Consider the following 16,223-nt stretch of genomic DNA (forward strand, 5'->3'; position numbering starts at 1 on the left):
CCAGGTTTTTTTTTTTTTTAATGCTTTAGATTGCATTCTCTTCCCTCTACAGGTTTATCATAAATCCTTCATGTCACTATGCTCATTGAAAGAAAAAAGCGAATATGTAGCTTATTGCCTTCATGATTGAAATAAAATCCCAAGTAGGAAGGTAGAAGATTCTAGATAACTCATTTTTAAGAACACGGGTACTCAAATCAGAAAGTGTAAGACCAGGTGTTTACTCAAATATTTACTGTTTCCTATGTGCATGACACTGCCCTCAAAGGGATAAGGCACATTATGCCTGTCCACAAGAAACAAACTCTGAAACACAGAAGGAGGGAAGGCAGGAAAGGATGGGAACAAGAGCCCTGATGGAAGGACAGGCCTGGGAAGCAGAAGGGATCTTTCTCCTGCAGAGCCAAAAAAGACAAAAAAAAAAAAAAAAAAAAAGCTATGAGGAGAAAGGGTGGGGGAGGCTACAGAGCCATGGGGTAGGGAGGAGGCATTGTAGAAATTCAAAGAATAACTTCACTTTAGCCTGGGAACAGGTACAGAAGATCACTATCTCAAAACAAAGGGGTCGGAGATGGAAAGAGAGGAGGTTAAATCAAGAAAAGTCTCAGACTAATTAAATTTGGGAGCTAACAATGTTGACTCACTTTTCTCCTTATTAATATATTTGGATCAAGATTTGAAGAGAAAAGATTGGAAGAACACACAGGATTTCAGCAAACTCTGCCCTTATCTAACATGCAAAATACACACTAAGGTCAAACTACACACACAGCATTTTTCTCAGCTTTTGTAAAAACACACTTTAATATAACTAGGAGAAGATGAATACCCTTCATACATACATAAACTTCAATAGAACTTCAACCACTCGATAGAAAAATGAGAAATTAAAACGCAAGTTACAGAATAAACACAACTGACTAATTGACGTATGAAAAATGTTCAGTTCCAGAAGTCAAATGCCAATGAAAACAAGGTTCTCATATGCAAAAACAGTTTTGGTGCAGGAAGATACATACCTATGTGCTGTCGATTGAAGTGGAAATTAAGACATCACTTACATGAGTATTTTAGCAACCATACACATATATCCCTGACCCATTAATTATACTTCTATGTGTTTAGCCTAAGAAAACAGAGAAACAAAGAAAGATTAATTCTCAGAGATATTTGTTGTGTCACTCATAACAGCGAACACTGAAAACAGTATTAGCTGTTTAATACCAAAACATGACTAAATAAATCATAGTATACTAATGGAATACTATGTAGCTATTAAAAATATTTTTCAATATTCCATGACTTTTTAATGAAATGGAGATATGTTCACAATATGATGATTAATGAAAATAACAAGATGTGATCCTACTTAATTATATAACTATATGTAAATATGCAGAAAAAAGGTTGAAAGGAAATAAATCATATTAACAGTGGTTATCTTTCAATTGTACAATTGTTTCTATTTTTCAATCCATCTAGAATTTTTATAATTATCATCTATCCTAGGGATGCCTCAGTGGCTCAGCGGTGGGGCATCTGCCTTTGGCTCAGGGTGTGATCCTGGAGTCCAGGGATGGAGTCCCACATCGGGCTCCCTGCATGGAGCTTGCTTCTCCCTCTGACTGTGTCTTTGCCTCTCTCTCTCTCTCTCTCTCTCTCTGTGTGTGTGTGTCTCTCATGAATAAATAAATCTTTTAAAAATTATCATCTATCCTATAATTAGCACATATTTATCATATTTCATCTTACACTTTGCACACACTAAAAAGTGCCATATGATGGTTTGATTTGGGGCTTATTTTTAATACACCCAAGTCAACAGACTATAATTGTCTGGAGATAAAAAATGTAATCCCCTTCATCTTTGAGTGCTCAGTGCCTAATACAGTGTCTAACACATAGCAATCACTGTTAAATTAATAATGATCGGCTGGCTACAGAGACAAGTCACGGATGGAAAGATGGAAGGAGGAAGGCTAAATAGTTGTGAAATTCTTCAGCATCTAGTAAAATCTATCTTTCCTGGGCTTTTTCAGAGATAAAAAGTGTTCATCATGTGATATAACTTAAAGGGAATTAAAAGGAGAGGAAAGAAGATCATTAAAGGAAGGATCCTCCCAAGGATACAAAGGGAAGAGATTTAACCAATTGAGTTCATTTTCCTATCAGCTCTCAAACTCTATTCCAAACCTCACTTGAATATGTAAATGAATCTGCTTCTTAGTTGGATAGGAGAAAGCAACTGCTCAAAAACAATTACACACTTGCTTATTCTATCAGGAGGATGAATTTCCACTCACACGACCACTAGAACCTCATGTCCAGGTGAACCCAAGTCTTCTATATAATCTCTAAGAGGGGCTATCCCAAATTGCTGCTTCAACTCTGTCGGTGATGACTGCTGCAAGGGATAGACAGGACTCATCAGATAAACAATTTTTTCTATCCATCTTTGGAAGAAGCAAGGAGAATGGCTCTGTCCCAGCAACTATTACATTTTCTTTGTGTATTCATAATTTCTTGGCAAGGAGATGCACTATAGATCATCGTGTCTCCATTCTCCAACTGATGTGAGGGTAACAGATATGTGTTCTTCACCCACTCTGGCATCACAGTGACATATACTTAGGCTGATCGCCCAAGACTGAAATCTGGTATGAGTTTAAACTTGCTTAGACTTGTAAACTTCTGAGAGAGGAAGTGTAATTCACACTTTTATTGTGTTCATACCTCTTGCACCAAAATTGGGGTTCTTTGTAAATGCTCACCTCACCATTATCTCTCCCTCTATAAGTCTGGTTGCTCTTCACTCAATAGATTCAAATGGTAATCCCCACTTCCAAATGTCTACAGTCATACATAATATCTCAAAATTATACTGGTTGGTCCAGAAGAGGGAGGGTAGATGGGAGACAAATGATATGTGGCTTTATAATCAAGCAACTCAGTATTTCAATTCTTATTAGCTCTCTGATCTTAGGCAAGCTATTAAACTTCTCAGAATCTCAGTTTCTTCATCAAAAAAAGGGGGCTAATGCCTCCCTAGTTGCAGGACAATTTTGAAAATTAAATGATTTAATGAACATTAAATCATTATATGTATCTGGCATAGAGTATACACAGTAAAAGCAGCTATTATTAACAATAATTCCTCTGTAAATAAATCACTTGCTGATCTCTTTTCAAACTATGAGTTTTCCTATGAATGCTCAAATGTCATATGAGACATTTCCTTTCCAACTATTTTCCCTATTAGGCTCATTTTTAAGATGGTGGCTCTCTATGTAGAAAAATAACTTTATAGGCTGCTTCAGTTATAAATTATATACAGAAATATGCATAAAGAACCTTAGAAATGACAAAAAATAAAGACATATATAGGGATTAAAACCTAATATTAGACTGAAAACACATGAGACAGGGCTGAAATAGGATTTAAAATATACAACAGTTATTCCTAGTTTTTATTATTATTATTCTTAGTCTTGTTAACATCAAAAAAAACTAAGCTTCCTATTGATTTCAGGAACTCATTGCAAATACTCAACCAGTAACACAGCTAACTCAACTAGGCTCATGAACTCTTTAAGATATGCCTTGGAGCCCTTGTCTCACTGTCCCCACGAATTCTAGACTAGTATACCATGCTAGTATATCAGTATACCAATCCAAATCAAGACCTTACCGTGAAAAACCCACCTTAAACTAGATCCCCCCCAAAACCTTATAAATATCTTGCCTCCTTCCTTCTAAGACATTATTTTAAGGCTCTATCAAAATAATGATCAATAAACACAGTAAGCAGTAAACCTAAATTTGCTTTACAAACAGGTCATTTTGGTGGTATTTTCAAGAAGAAAGAATTTGACACTCTCATCACAATATTTGTACACTTATGGATTCATTCTGAAGAGAATGGCATTACAATAGATCTTCTGATAGAAGTCTTAGCTGACAGATCGTAATTGCTCAGATTCATTCTAACATAAAACACCACAATTTAGAACCTCATGGTCTAACCAAAAACAAGTATAGAACCAGCCACTTTTCTAAGCAAGTTGAAGTCCCCTCCTAGTGGCTTTTCCTTTAAGGTCTGGATCGCACTTTTTTTCAAGTTACTGTTCAAAACCAAGAACTTTTTATCCTCGAGGTGATGGTACATCCACAATGCAAAATAGAACACTGTAGCAATTATACTAATATTTCAGACTACTTTTGAAAACTATACTAAAAGCTTGAGGCCCACACCATTTAGATAAACTGCCCACATTAGTTCAATTCACTTGATAATTGCTCAATTCTCCAATTTATTGCCCAGATGTAGCCAAATTTCTCCCTGTGGACAAGGAAGATATAATGACAGCCTGGATCTAAATGTGCCAAATTGTACATATTACAAGTAAGGGAGAGGCCCTGTGAGAAGGTTCAGAAACAGAGGGTCCCAAGTCCCCACGCAAGAAAAGCAGAGGTGTGGTTGGGAATATGTAACTTGGATTGCCATGGCATCACATGACCACAGAGAGGAGATGGAAGATGTCCCACTGCTTCCTATTATAGGGAAGTGCAATCTGAAGCCAAACACACTGGAACAGGGAGAGGTCACACATGTCTCCCCCTTACTTCAGGGCAAGGTCAACTCTGAGGGTACAGAATCATGCTCTCTCTCCAAAGTTTGCCACACAGAGTGGCCCTGAACATCGGCAAGTGTTTCCTACCACTGTATCTTCCTGCTGCCATGAGTAGTAGTAGGAATCTTTGAGGCTTAAGGAGCACTTTCCAAAGAAGACATCTCCAGGGAAGTTATCCACATTCCATACAAAGCAATTTATTATAAGTGCTACAGCAGCTGAACATAAATCCATCTTCCTTTCTGAGCTCATCTACTGTGATATGCATCTCTCTATTCCCTGCTGAACTTGCAAAGACTAAATGTGCAGGGGGAAACTAGAGTAGCAGAGTAGGGAGAGAAGCAATGGGGAAAGAAAGCAGAATCTAAGTCAGCATTCATTTGTTCATGAATTCAGCAATTATTGTGCAGGCCCATTATATACCAAGCAGTAAGGATACAAACGATTTTACCCTCGTGGAGTTAAATAAAATAATCTCAAACAAAAAAAAAACAATCTAGTTATAAATCATTTAAATGTTTGGGAAGGAAAGTATAGACTGCTCTAAAAGGTTTAGCAACATGACCTGATCTCGTCTTGAGAATCAGATCAACCTCCCTAAAGAAAGGATGTTTGGGCTTCCAAGTGCAAGATGAGTGGGTATTAGCTAGGTATGTGGATAGGGAGGGGGGAGGTGATAGGGAGAAGAAAGAAGAAAAGGCAGCGAGGGAAAGGCCATGAGATATTAGACCAGTGCTCCTCAAACTTTATCTGGCAAGTAAATACTCTGGGATCTTATTAAACTGCAGATTTCAGTACAGCAGGTCTGGGACAGGGCTTGGGGTTCTGCATATCTAACAATCGCTCAGATGAGATCAACACAGCTGGTTGGGTCCATAGTTTGTGTAGTGAGGACTCTGAGGATCTGCCCAGAGGCCAGAGCAGAGAGAACATGGGAAGGCCAAAGATGAGCCCAAAGATGAGGCCAGAGAGCTTGGCAGAGGTCAGACCATGCCAGGCTGTGCAGAACACCTTAAGGAATTTGGTCTAAGAGGAGCAGGAATCATGAAGATCTCCATCTGCTTTGTTCTCTCCAAATAACCTTCCTAGGAGTTTCACTTTCCCTGGGAGACAGCACTTTGCAATATCTAAAGTGTAAGTGAGAGCAAAGGTGTTTATGGACTTCATGGCTTCTAAGAGCCAATAAAGTACAGCTCCTTCATCACAGACAGCCCATTAACAACCCATGTTTATTAGTAAAAAATCCTCTGAACTTAATACTCCTTTGTCAGCAAAAGTAATTGATCTTGGCCAGTTAATTTGGCTGGTTTTGCAGACTGAGGACTTGCCACTCTTTTAAGAGTAACCTACAAACTCTGTGGGCTTTACTCCCTTCAGTAAGGAATTTCCAAGAACACTGAGCCTATAGGGTTCTTAAAATAGTTTGGTAAAAGAGAACACAAACATCTCTCATTGGCACCTTGGTCTTTAGTCTTACAAGTATGAAGACATCGGGTTTTACAGAAATGTCTGTGCCAACTGCCACTATTCTGTTCCCCCAAAATTTGACTGAACAAAGTTATACAGAACTGTGTGCTGTCCAGTTAGGCAGGTAGTAAAAATTCAAGCTTAAACAAAAAAGAAACAGATGTGTGCTTTAACCAATGCTTGGTATACTTTATAAACAATTCTTTGCTTCTGTGTTAGGAAAGAATCCTCTTATTTCCATTTTAAAATGAATGTAGGACTTATTCACACTGAACACATGCCATAAGGAATGCACTCCAGTATGACTCACACAACTCTATGGAACAGCCAAAGGAACTCGAGTTTTCGCCCCCTCCCCCCCTCCATTAGTACTGGGACTCTGGAGAAGTAATTCTCTTGGCTCTCTTATTTATGTAATGGGTAAATGGGGGTTATATAGTTTAACAAGTGATAATAAAGCACTGCATTTTCTATATGTGTCATGATGATATTCACACCTAAAAATGTTAGATGCCCTGCTTCTGGAATGAGTAAGAGCAAGAGGTTGTGAAATCTTCTCCAGATATCTTCAAACGTTAACATGTTCTCAACTGTCTGGAATGCCATATATACTGTCCTGACCTAAATCAAGGATATAAAATCATGCATAAGGCATTTGTTTCATTATCTAAGGAATCCATCTCAAGAAGATGAAATGTCTTTCTGGTGGTCTGCCCCTGTCACCACATCACAAAAACATAGGTAGACCAATTTTCACGAATTTGGAGAATATAACTAAAAGGGTCAGATTCAAAATATAAGCCACATGGTACAGGCAATATTTACTTGAGAGCAAGGGACACCTCAGAGAGTTGGCAAGTCATCCATCAGAGATGGGTAACATATACCAGGGATGCTTTATATGTACGTGACCCTGTAGGCTGTCTCTCAGGCAAACAGAATCTAACGAGAATGGGATATCTACCTATAATAGCTATTCTCCTAGGCAAGTAGGGGCTACAAGCTCTGAAGGCCAGAATTGTTACTAGAAGAGATCACTGGGTCTTAGTGTACTACATCATAAGACAGCAATATAAAAGAATGCTAACATCACTGAACACTCACAGTGCTAAGTATCGAGGTTAGAAACACATGCATGAGGAGACATGGCTCTTTCCCTGATGGAGCACATGATCTAACATAGGCCACAGGAAAATAAACCAGTAACCATGCTACAACCTGCTACCTGGAAGTAGATGTGTGTGGGTGCATGTATGTGCATGTGAGAGAAGGAGGGAACAAAAGATGGCAGGTGAGCTAGCCAGTGAGAGCCATAAGCCTCGGGAACACAAATAAGAAAACCATTGTTGCTACCATCTGGGAAAGAAAGTGGTCAGCAATTTGCAGTGGGATGGTGATAACCGACTGTGAAAGCTCAAGTGCTCACCAGGTGAAGAATGAAAAGAAAGGAATTCCAGACCGGGCAGCAGTATGAGCAAAGGAAAACACTGGTGATCCAGTGTTCTAAAGATGAGTGTATGAATATGTGCATATGGGTACATGCAATGGTATGCACATATAGATCATACATGTTCAGAGATATAAACATATTAATGTTAATATTAATGGGGCACCTGGGTGGCTCAGTTGGTTAAGCATCCAACTCCTGATTTTGGCTCAGGTCATGATCTCAGGGTCATGAGATTAAGCCTGGCATCAGGCTCTTTGCTTGGCACGGAGTCTGCTTAAGATTCCCTCCCTCTTCCTCTGCCCTTTGCAGCTCCCATAAGCATGCTCTCGCTCTTGCTCTCTCTCTCAAAATAAAGCTATTTAACCATAATTAGCAAGAGGAGAAAAACATGGAAGTTGAAATCTGAATATGTAAACTCCTATTCATCTTCATCAGGAAATCACTTTCATATTTTTTGAAGATTTTATTTATGTATTTGAGAGAGAGAGACAGAAATAATGAGAGAGAACATGAACAGGGAGGAGAAAGAGAAGAAGACTCCCCACTGAGCACACAGCACAACATGGGGCTTGATTCCAGGACCCTGGGAACATGACCTGAGCTGAAGGTAGATGCTTAATGGACTGAGCCACCCAGGCACCCCTCACTTTCATATTTTTTGCATATTATTATATTATTATGAGTATTATACACATCCAATTACATACCTTTTGTATATCTTCTCTTTCTCCCTCCCTTCCTTCCTTTCCTTCTTTTATTTTTTTTTAATTTTTTTTTTTTATTTATTTATGATAGTCACAGAGAGAGAGGCAGAGACATAGGCAGAGGGAGAAGCAGGCTCCATGCACCGGGAGCCCGATGTGGGATTCGATCCCGGGTCTCCAGGATCGCGCCCCGGGCCAAAGGCAGGCGCCAAACCGCTGCACCACCCAGGGATCCCCCTTTCCTTCTTTTATCACAAACAAAAACCATCAGCCTTGGTCATGTTCACTTTAATGTGTGATGTAGGGTGAGGGAAAGATTTTAGAAAAGACATGTAGAGAAATGGTAAATGTTACAATTCATGTTGATCCACATATGATTCTACTTTGGTGAAACTGAGATACTGGAGTTCTCTGTGTACATTTTTTTTAATATTCTGATATGCATACTATATGTTCTTCAATCTTTAATCATTTAAAAGATTAAAAGTTTTAAAAATACATTATACTAACTCCCTACTGTAAGTAACTTGGAGCCCTGATTAAGACTAGATTCCCATCATCACCATTACCACCATCACCCCTAAAGATCATAGTCCAAATTTGAAATACATTAATTTAAAAGATCCCTTTAAAATTATGGCATACTCCAAGTTCCTTCTTTCATTTCTAAGTACTCAGAATCTATCCTTAATATATGAACCACAAGTCAGCAATTCTTAGCAAGGCAAGTCTATGGCTTTATCCCACTAATCCCTACTCTGCCCTGAATTCACAGTTTAGTGCCCATTTCTTCCTGTCCATCCTCTGGTGAAAAGGACCAAGCCTTGGATCAGGTTCTCTCACCCCATGGAATATACTGAGGCAAGCTATACTTATCCGCATCTGCTTCCCATTTGACTGCACTGAAGAACCCAACAGCTACCTTAAAATAAAGAGAATCCACATCTTCCCAAAGAAGGCAGGTAGAGGGAAACCAGCTCCTCTCCCTCACTCTTTAAACCAGTGATTTTCAACCAGCGGTGATCTTCTTCTCCAGGAGACACGTGGCAACATCAGCAGACATTTTTGGTTATCATAACTGAGGGAGGGTAAGCGCTCCTGGCACCTGATAGGTTGTGGCCAGGGATAACACTCCACATCCTCCAATGTCCGGGTCAGCTCCCACCACAAAGAACTACCCAGCCCAGAATGGCAATAGTGCCAAGGCTGAGAAACCTGCCCTAAAACAATGAGCTTTTTCCTTGATTCCATGTCAGGAGGGAGAGGAGTGACTAAGGAGAATCAGGGCTGCTTTTGGTGGGTCCCAGCCATGATTAACCAGAAGGAACACCCTTAGCACATCTAGGGCAGTACTTACAACACAGGAGCACCTGGTACATTTATTTCCTTCTGGCTGAAATTCCTCCCCTTCTTGGTACTGCACACCCTCAAACACACAACCTGGAAAGCAAAGCAAAGTATAGAATTAGGGCAGCAGCCTTTGCTCAGCTTGACACTATGCTTCTGTCCACTGCTCATCCATCTCGCTTATCCACCTCCCACCTCCACCTCTGCCTAGCAGAGTGTCCTCTTTAACCAGAGGACTAGATTGCTTCATAGATTTTTTTAAGGAGTACAAAAGATTGACATGAGTCCAGAAAACCAGAGCTGCTAAAAAGCAAAAAAGATAGTGGAAGCCAGGTCAGCCCAAGGGGGACACTGCATAATGGTGAGCCCTATGAGTCTAAGGAGCTCACCATGACCACTCAGATCACAGCCAGGGAAAACTAAACCCAGGGAAGCTGGAAGAGGCAGACAGAAGAAAGCCAAGTGAGAGAAGGCAAGCTACCAAGCAAATGACATGAAGAGCCGTCACTTGGTGAGTGTTCAGGAACTGTTCAGCCTCTACCAGGCTCTCTGTACCCCTGATCTCACTCCATCTGCATAGTGAGCCTACAAAGTGGGGACACTGGTCACTTCATCATAGATGAGGGAAATGGGGCTCAGAGAGAAGAAGTAACTCACTCAGCTGGCAGGCAGCAGAGCTGGGATTCAAACTCAGCTCTGACCTACCAGCTGCACCACACAGAGGGTCAGGCACCAAGGCAGGAAGGGGGAACAGCAGGGCAAAAGGTGCCACACAGTTTTTCAGACCCACCCCGCATGATATTAAAGAGGTTTAGCCACCAAGTTTAGCTAAAAATAGGATGAAAAACCCAGGAGGTGTCTCTGATTCAGAAAGATGCTTCGGGACACTGCCATATTCTTAAAAAAAAATCCCACAAATGACCTGAAACACAGGCTGGCCAGTAACCTCATGACAAACCAGCTACGAGAGGACTGTCAGCTGATGGCAAAGCCACTTTCCTCAGGACTATCCTTACAAGGTGGTCTCCTGGAATAAATAAGGTCACTTTCCAAACAGTAGAGGGTGGACCCAGCACAGTAATGCCAAAAATCAGCAAAGGAGGCTCTTAGGAGAAACGGACTCATGCCCCTGAGAGTAAGTATTTAAATCCTGCCAACTGCAGTCATTAACAGAACCCACCAAGCTCTTGAAGCAGTTGGTCCCTGATAAGTAGAAACAAGGATCACCCACAACCACTTAATCTGGCTGCTGGACCTATTCATTTTAAATCTAGATATGGAGCCCTTTGTTCCACTGAAAGACACGGAAGCAAATGCTACTGAGTCTGAAGCTGAATCACTGAGTGAAACTGTGGTTTTAAAGTCTATTTGATACCCACACCCAGAGGCAGCAATCAACCACCTCTTTGTGTTTTCCCTGATACAGAAAGACTTAGTAAGCTTGGGTGCTTCCCAGAGGCTGTACCTCAGCGTTGTTAATAAGAGCAGGTGCCCAGCTATCTCTTTCCAAAGCACACTTCCAAAAAGAGGACTTCAATTCTTTCATGTATGTTTGTACACTGGTTTTGTCATCCAGATTTCCAGACAGATTAACCACAACAATCTACATTTGACAACTTAAATAAGGGAATTTTAAAAGAAAAATCTACGTAAACTCTTCCCATCACAACCCACCATCACTGAGTAAAGTCAGACGAAAGGAAAGAGTAGACAACCAAGAATGCCCTAAAATCTGTTTCAGGAAGAAACTGACCACAGACTTTACATGTTTGTCATTATGTATTATACCATTCTATGATCAATGACAGATGCCAGTCCTTCTGAATTACCAAGGAGAATACTCCACGGCTTCCCTTGACTGTCCCTACCTAGACTTGGCTGGGTCTTTCTTCCCCTCCAAAAAAGGATAATACATCCTGGATGTGACCTCTTCTGAGTCTTTTGATTTGCATCCCACAGGTTGGCCTTTGAAACTAAAGAGAGGGAACAAAGTTGATTCTTGACTGCATCATGGAAGGCACAGAGCCTAAACAGGTGTCAGGGGGCGGGTGTGGGGCATGCTAACTTTTAAAGGTTTGTCTCCCAGGGCATCTGGACCCAAGCAGAACAATTATTATGGTGTGTTTGGGGCAGGAGGAGGAGTAAGTACAGTATGGCAGCCAAGAAAGAGAAGGGGCCATACCCTGACCCCAACCCCAAGTCACAGGCCTGGGGAAGGTACTTATTCTTACTGGGTCTAATGTCTTTAAGTGTGAACTGTGGGCAGTGCCTCATCCTTCACTGGATACTCATGAGGACTTAGCACCGCAGTATTTGCAATCATAGAGTTCAGCCTTCCCTTCCTGGGAACTCAACCAAAAGCCAAGTGAAAGAAGCAATTGCTCAAATATGATAACTTCAACTGCTGAAATAAATTCACTCAGCTGTTTATATACCCACATTTCCAAAGGCAGCCTAAAAACATGACGATTTCATAAGTAAGGAAGAATGTTACATACATTGAGTTGATTCTGTACCAATAAAGCAACAGTCTCTTCAACATAACTGAATTCGCATTTAAGAGCTATAATAATTTTTAAATCTATGTGGCATATAAAATTTGCTCTGTTATCAATCTCAAGCTTGCCGGTGTATAGGAATTATGTGGGGGGCCTGGATTCTGCTCTCAGAGATTCTGATGGACTTGGTCTGAAATGAAGCCAGGGCATCAGGATTTTTTTAAAGGTTTCCAGGTGATATTCATGTGCAGCCTAGAGAGCTACTGATCTAACTTAGTAAGGACTCTTTAGGCATTTAAGAGTATGGTTACATAATACAAATACAAAGCACTTAATGCCTCTGCATTCAGAGGCAGAAGGAACTCAAGCAAACTCTGTTTGATAGGTACAAAATAATTGGATTATGGAAAGAATTCTTTTACTTTCAACCAGTTTTTGGCCTTCTTGTAAGTTCATCTAAGAATGCAAGCTTCACAGAAATCCCAATGTGGAAAGGAAGTTTGGCTCAATCAAGACTGTCCAGGGAACTCAGGAAGGTTAGAGGTAGTAGAGAGCAACTGTTCTCATTGTCATTTAAGGACGAGAAAAAAAAATGAACTCTAGGAGGGACTCAGGTTCAGGCGCATCTCAGACTGCAAGGAGTATAGGGGAGGTTGAGCAGCTGCCTGCAAAGAGAGCAGGGCTCATCTTTGCAGAGCATCACAGCATGGTACCTGAGCCATTCCCCAGCAAGTTTTGCAGAACAGAAGGCCCTTTGGAGATTAATCTCAAAAGCAAAGAGTGCTAGTTGTGAGGATCGCCTCCAGTGAGGAAAAGCACTCAGAGTAAAACCAAAACTCAGAACATCTGTCTGAGAGCATGGGCCAGGGGCTTAAAGGATCAGAAAAAAATTCTCTCACCTCAAAATCCCTGGGCTCATACGTAAGGGCAAGAAAAGATGCAGGAGGCCTTTGTAATCCTGTTCAGAAAAGTAAGAGGAAACACTCTAGCCACTGGAAAGGAAAGATCCCTTTGCTGTCAGCTAGGCAGTGGGGCCCTCGTAAAAGACAGTGGGTCCAACTTGTTGCACCACACCGAAAACTGAGACCAGCAAAACCCGAAGCTAAATTCACTTAGGGACACAGCTCTCAGTTTTCAGAAAACATCTGGTCACTTCATCACCAAGGCGAGCTCTAGCCAAGATACTGCAATATGAAGCAGTAAAAAGACATTTCTGGAAGCAAGAGAAAGCCACAGCCTTTCCTTCCAAAGTAAGCGTTACCTGTGGCCCTGTGGAGTGGAAAGCGGGCCTCCGGAGCCTGGAGTATCCACATGCCAAGACCTACAGCACATTGCATTCATCCTGGGCACACCAAAGAGTCCAACCGGACATTTCTATGCAAAGGAGTTTGCTCTCTAAACCCATTCTGTACACAGACACCAAGTGAGAGAAGTTCCAGTCCAGAAGGGGAGAACCCTGCCTTCTTGAGAGAGCTCAGAGATTTCACAGTGATGTGCTGTACCAGGGAGCCTGGAAGCCTTCCCTTCCTGAGAACGTTACCTGGACATGTGGGGCAGCACGTTCCCAGATGCTTGGAAGGGTTTTTACAATGAACAACACATCGCACCTCAGACTCTGTGACAACACCTTCCTGAAAAACAGAATGCCACAAACATGTCAGCCCAGAATTCCCACTGAGGAGGGATTCACTTTGGGAAAGTAACCAAGGGAGTAGGGGAAGCATCTGAACATCAAAGTGCAAAGGAAGGTGGGTGTCAGGTCCAGAGGACATGGCACCAATGAGGTCCCATCTCCCCAGCTCACAGCCTTGACGCTTTCAAACTCAGAGCACAAATCCCGTATTGGCCCTGTTCTTGATCTTCCTCTTTGGCCCCAAGTTCTTTCTTTTAAATCTAGTATTAAAGACCTTCTTGCTGTCAGCCAGCAGCTGAGTCTACTATTCATTCACAATTGTTTTAAGTTGTCAACACTGACTGTATTTTCTATCATTGTTATTACACTTTAAGCCATTAATTATGAGGCACAGTATAAACATAATACCCCAGACTGGCATCTGGAGACCTTATTCCTTACCCCCCCTCTAGAAATATCTAGACAAGCTCTGCAATCTTAGAAATTTTACTCTGCCTCACAGAGGGAGCCTGGCTCTCCAGCATCAAATAATGAGATTAGATAAAACTGCTTTAAAGTTCATGCTATATATAGAAAAATAGAGCCTTTAGATCTTAATAATGAAATCGAATGACTCATTTGCAAACGAACCTTGGGATTCTAGTATTTTAATGTCAATTGACACATTTTTTTGATTAATTGTCAGAGCTGGCCTTTGAATTATTTTCTCCATAATCTCTACCCATTTTATAAATGGATTTGTGTTTTTATTTAATTTTGTTTTGCAAGGAAGGGTAGCACAGGCTAAAAAAAATGTAACAGTTTGACAACTAGATAATTTTCCTCATCCTGTCTGCTACCATATTATCTCAGTCCAACAAGGAAAGTTATATCCTAAATGTCTTCATATTTGTCGAGCCTGAGGATTCCACTACGAGAGGAATTTATTGTGGTCTATATCACATTTGGGAAAGAAAAAACAACTGTCAAAATATCACAGTCTACAACATCAAAAAAGGATCTGTGCTTTAGTTACATAACTGAAGCAATGCAAAAAGCTATGGCCCAAGATCAATTTCCCTTTAGTATCTGCAATCCAGATGGAGGTTTCAGATTTGTTCCCAGCATGAATTTCCTGTCTGTGATCTTCAGTTTTCTCTTTAGTTAGAATGTCAAAGAGGAAAATAAAGGTAAATTTTTCACCATCAGAACTCTTTTGGTAGGAGGATTTAAGAAGCTAGAATCCAACTCAAATGGAAATAACCCAGGTGTTAGACTAGCTGTTACCTGTCTGGTACCTAGTTGTGTCCAGTCCATGCAGCCTCTACCTGAAGTGTTTTTATTGATGCTTACCATCACCCTAGGAGATAATACCATCCTCACTTCACAGGAAATGAGAAGGAGAGGTCCAGTGTACCCTACACTCTCTCTTCTGTTACCGATCTTATGCCCTGAGAAGGGAAGAGTTAAAGAGTTTGCAATTGTGCCATTCTGCAGAGGAGTATCTTAAATGAAGCCTTCCCTTCCAGGTACCAGTAAGTGGCTACTTCCCACATTCACAGATGAGAACTCATTCCCTAAAGAAGGAAGAAAATAATCCAGGGTGGGAAGGTGCCAGCTGAGCAGAGGGACAGCTCTTATAACTACCTTAGAGGTTTGCTTTTATGACTATTGAATGAAATGTATTTCTAAACAAGTTAGCAGGGCTTAGGCAAAATCTTTAAAAGGGGGGAGAATGAAACAGCAAAGGTCATCTTTGGTAGGGAACATTCCCTTTCAGGGCTCTACTCTGCAGTTCAGCACTTCCTGACTCCCAGGGCTGTTGGTCCTTGAGATCGCTTCCAATGATAATGGGATGTTCCTTCCTGCACCATTCTCTGTGGGCCTAATGAGTTGCCGGTGACCAAAGACGATAGGCAATAGGAGTTTCAGTGTCAACACTTGAAAATGGCTTCATGTGTTATTCGGTCAACAAAATATTTCCTCCCAGATAATAGCTTTCATTTAATTCTTCATCCAAAAGTAGCAAAATTCGCCACCAGCTCATGCAATTTGAGGATCTTCAGGACCTCTGGCTGTTGCAAAAAAATGTTATACTACACTCCAAAAGGTAACTCCAACAAGGTTGTCATGTTTAAAAGATAGTGTAACAGGGCTTTCAGAGTGCACCTATCAAAGAGTGGAAATTTCATTGGTCAGGAAGCAGGATGTGAGTGGGGTGGTGCAAATTTTAGAATGAATTGGACTTTTGATGTTATTAAAACTCACTGCTCTCATCTTTTTGTTCCATGAAGCTGGTTGAATCTATAACCCAGAGCAAAAATTCAACAAATATTTATTGATTCACTTAAAATATTATTTGTATCTGTTCTACCTACTGCTTATTTTCACAAATAATTTTGATTTATTATACAAATGAACTGAACATTTAGCCAAATAAATAACTGATGATCTTTTGAGTGAGTGTACCCACCGTGAGAATATAACAGCATGGCTGCATAAAAGTCAGACTTC

General features: G+C 40.8%; 1 protein-coding gene across 3 annotated transcripts in view; it reads right to left on the reverse strand.

Moving 5' to 3' along the window:
* Window positions 1-16,223, reverse strand: part of BMPER (BMP binding endothelial regulator) — a 244,347-nt gene that overhangs the window by 169,598 nt on the left and 58,526 nt on the right. For all 3 annotated transcript variants that reach the window (XM_072783518.1, XM_072783516.1, XM_072783517.1), the window contains exons 5-6: window positions 13,638-13,728; window positions 9,610-9,692 (exon numbers count right to left, since the gene is read on the reverse strand). In XM_072783518.1, coding sequence (XP_072639619.1) covers window positions 9,610-9,692; window positions 13,638-13,728 — 174 coding nt within the window. The remainder of the gene's footprint in view (window positions 1-9,609; window positions 9,693-13,637; window positions 13,729-16,223) is intronic.

The sequence above is a fragment of the Canis lupus genome, chromosome 18 (assembly GCF_048164855.1).
Source record: "Canis lupus baileyi chromosome 18, mCanLup2.hap1, whole genome shotgun sequence".
NCBI lineage: Eukaryota > Metazoa > Chordata > Mammalia > Carnivora > Canidae > Canis > Canis lupus.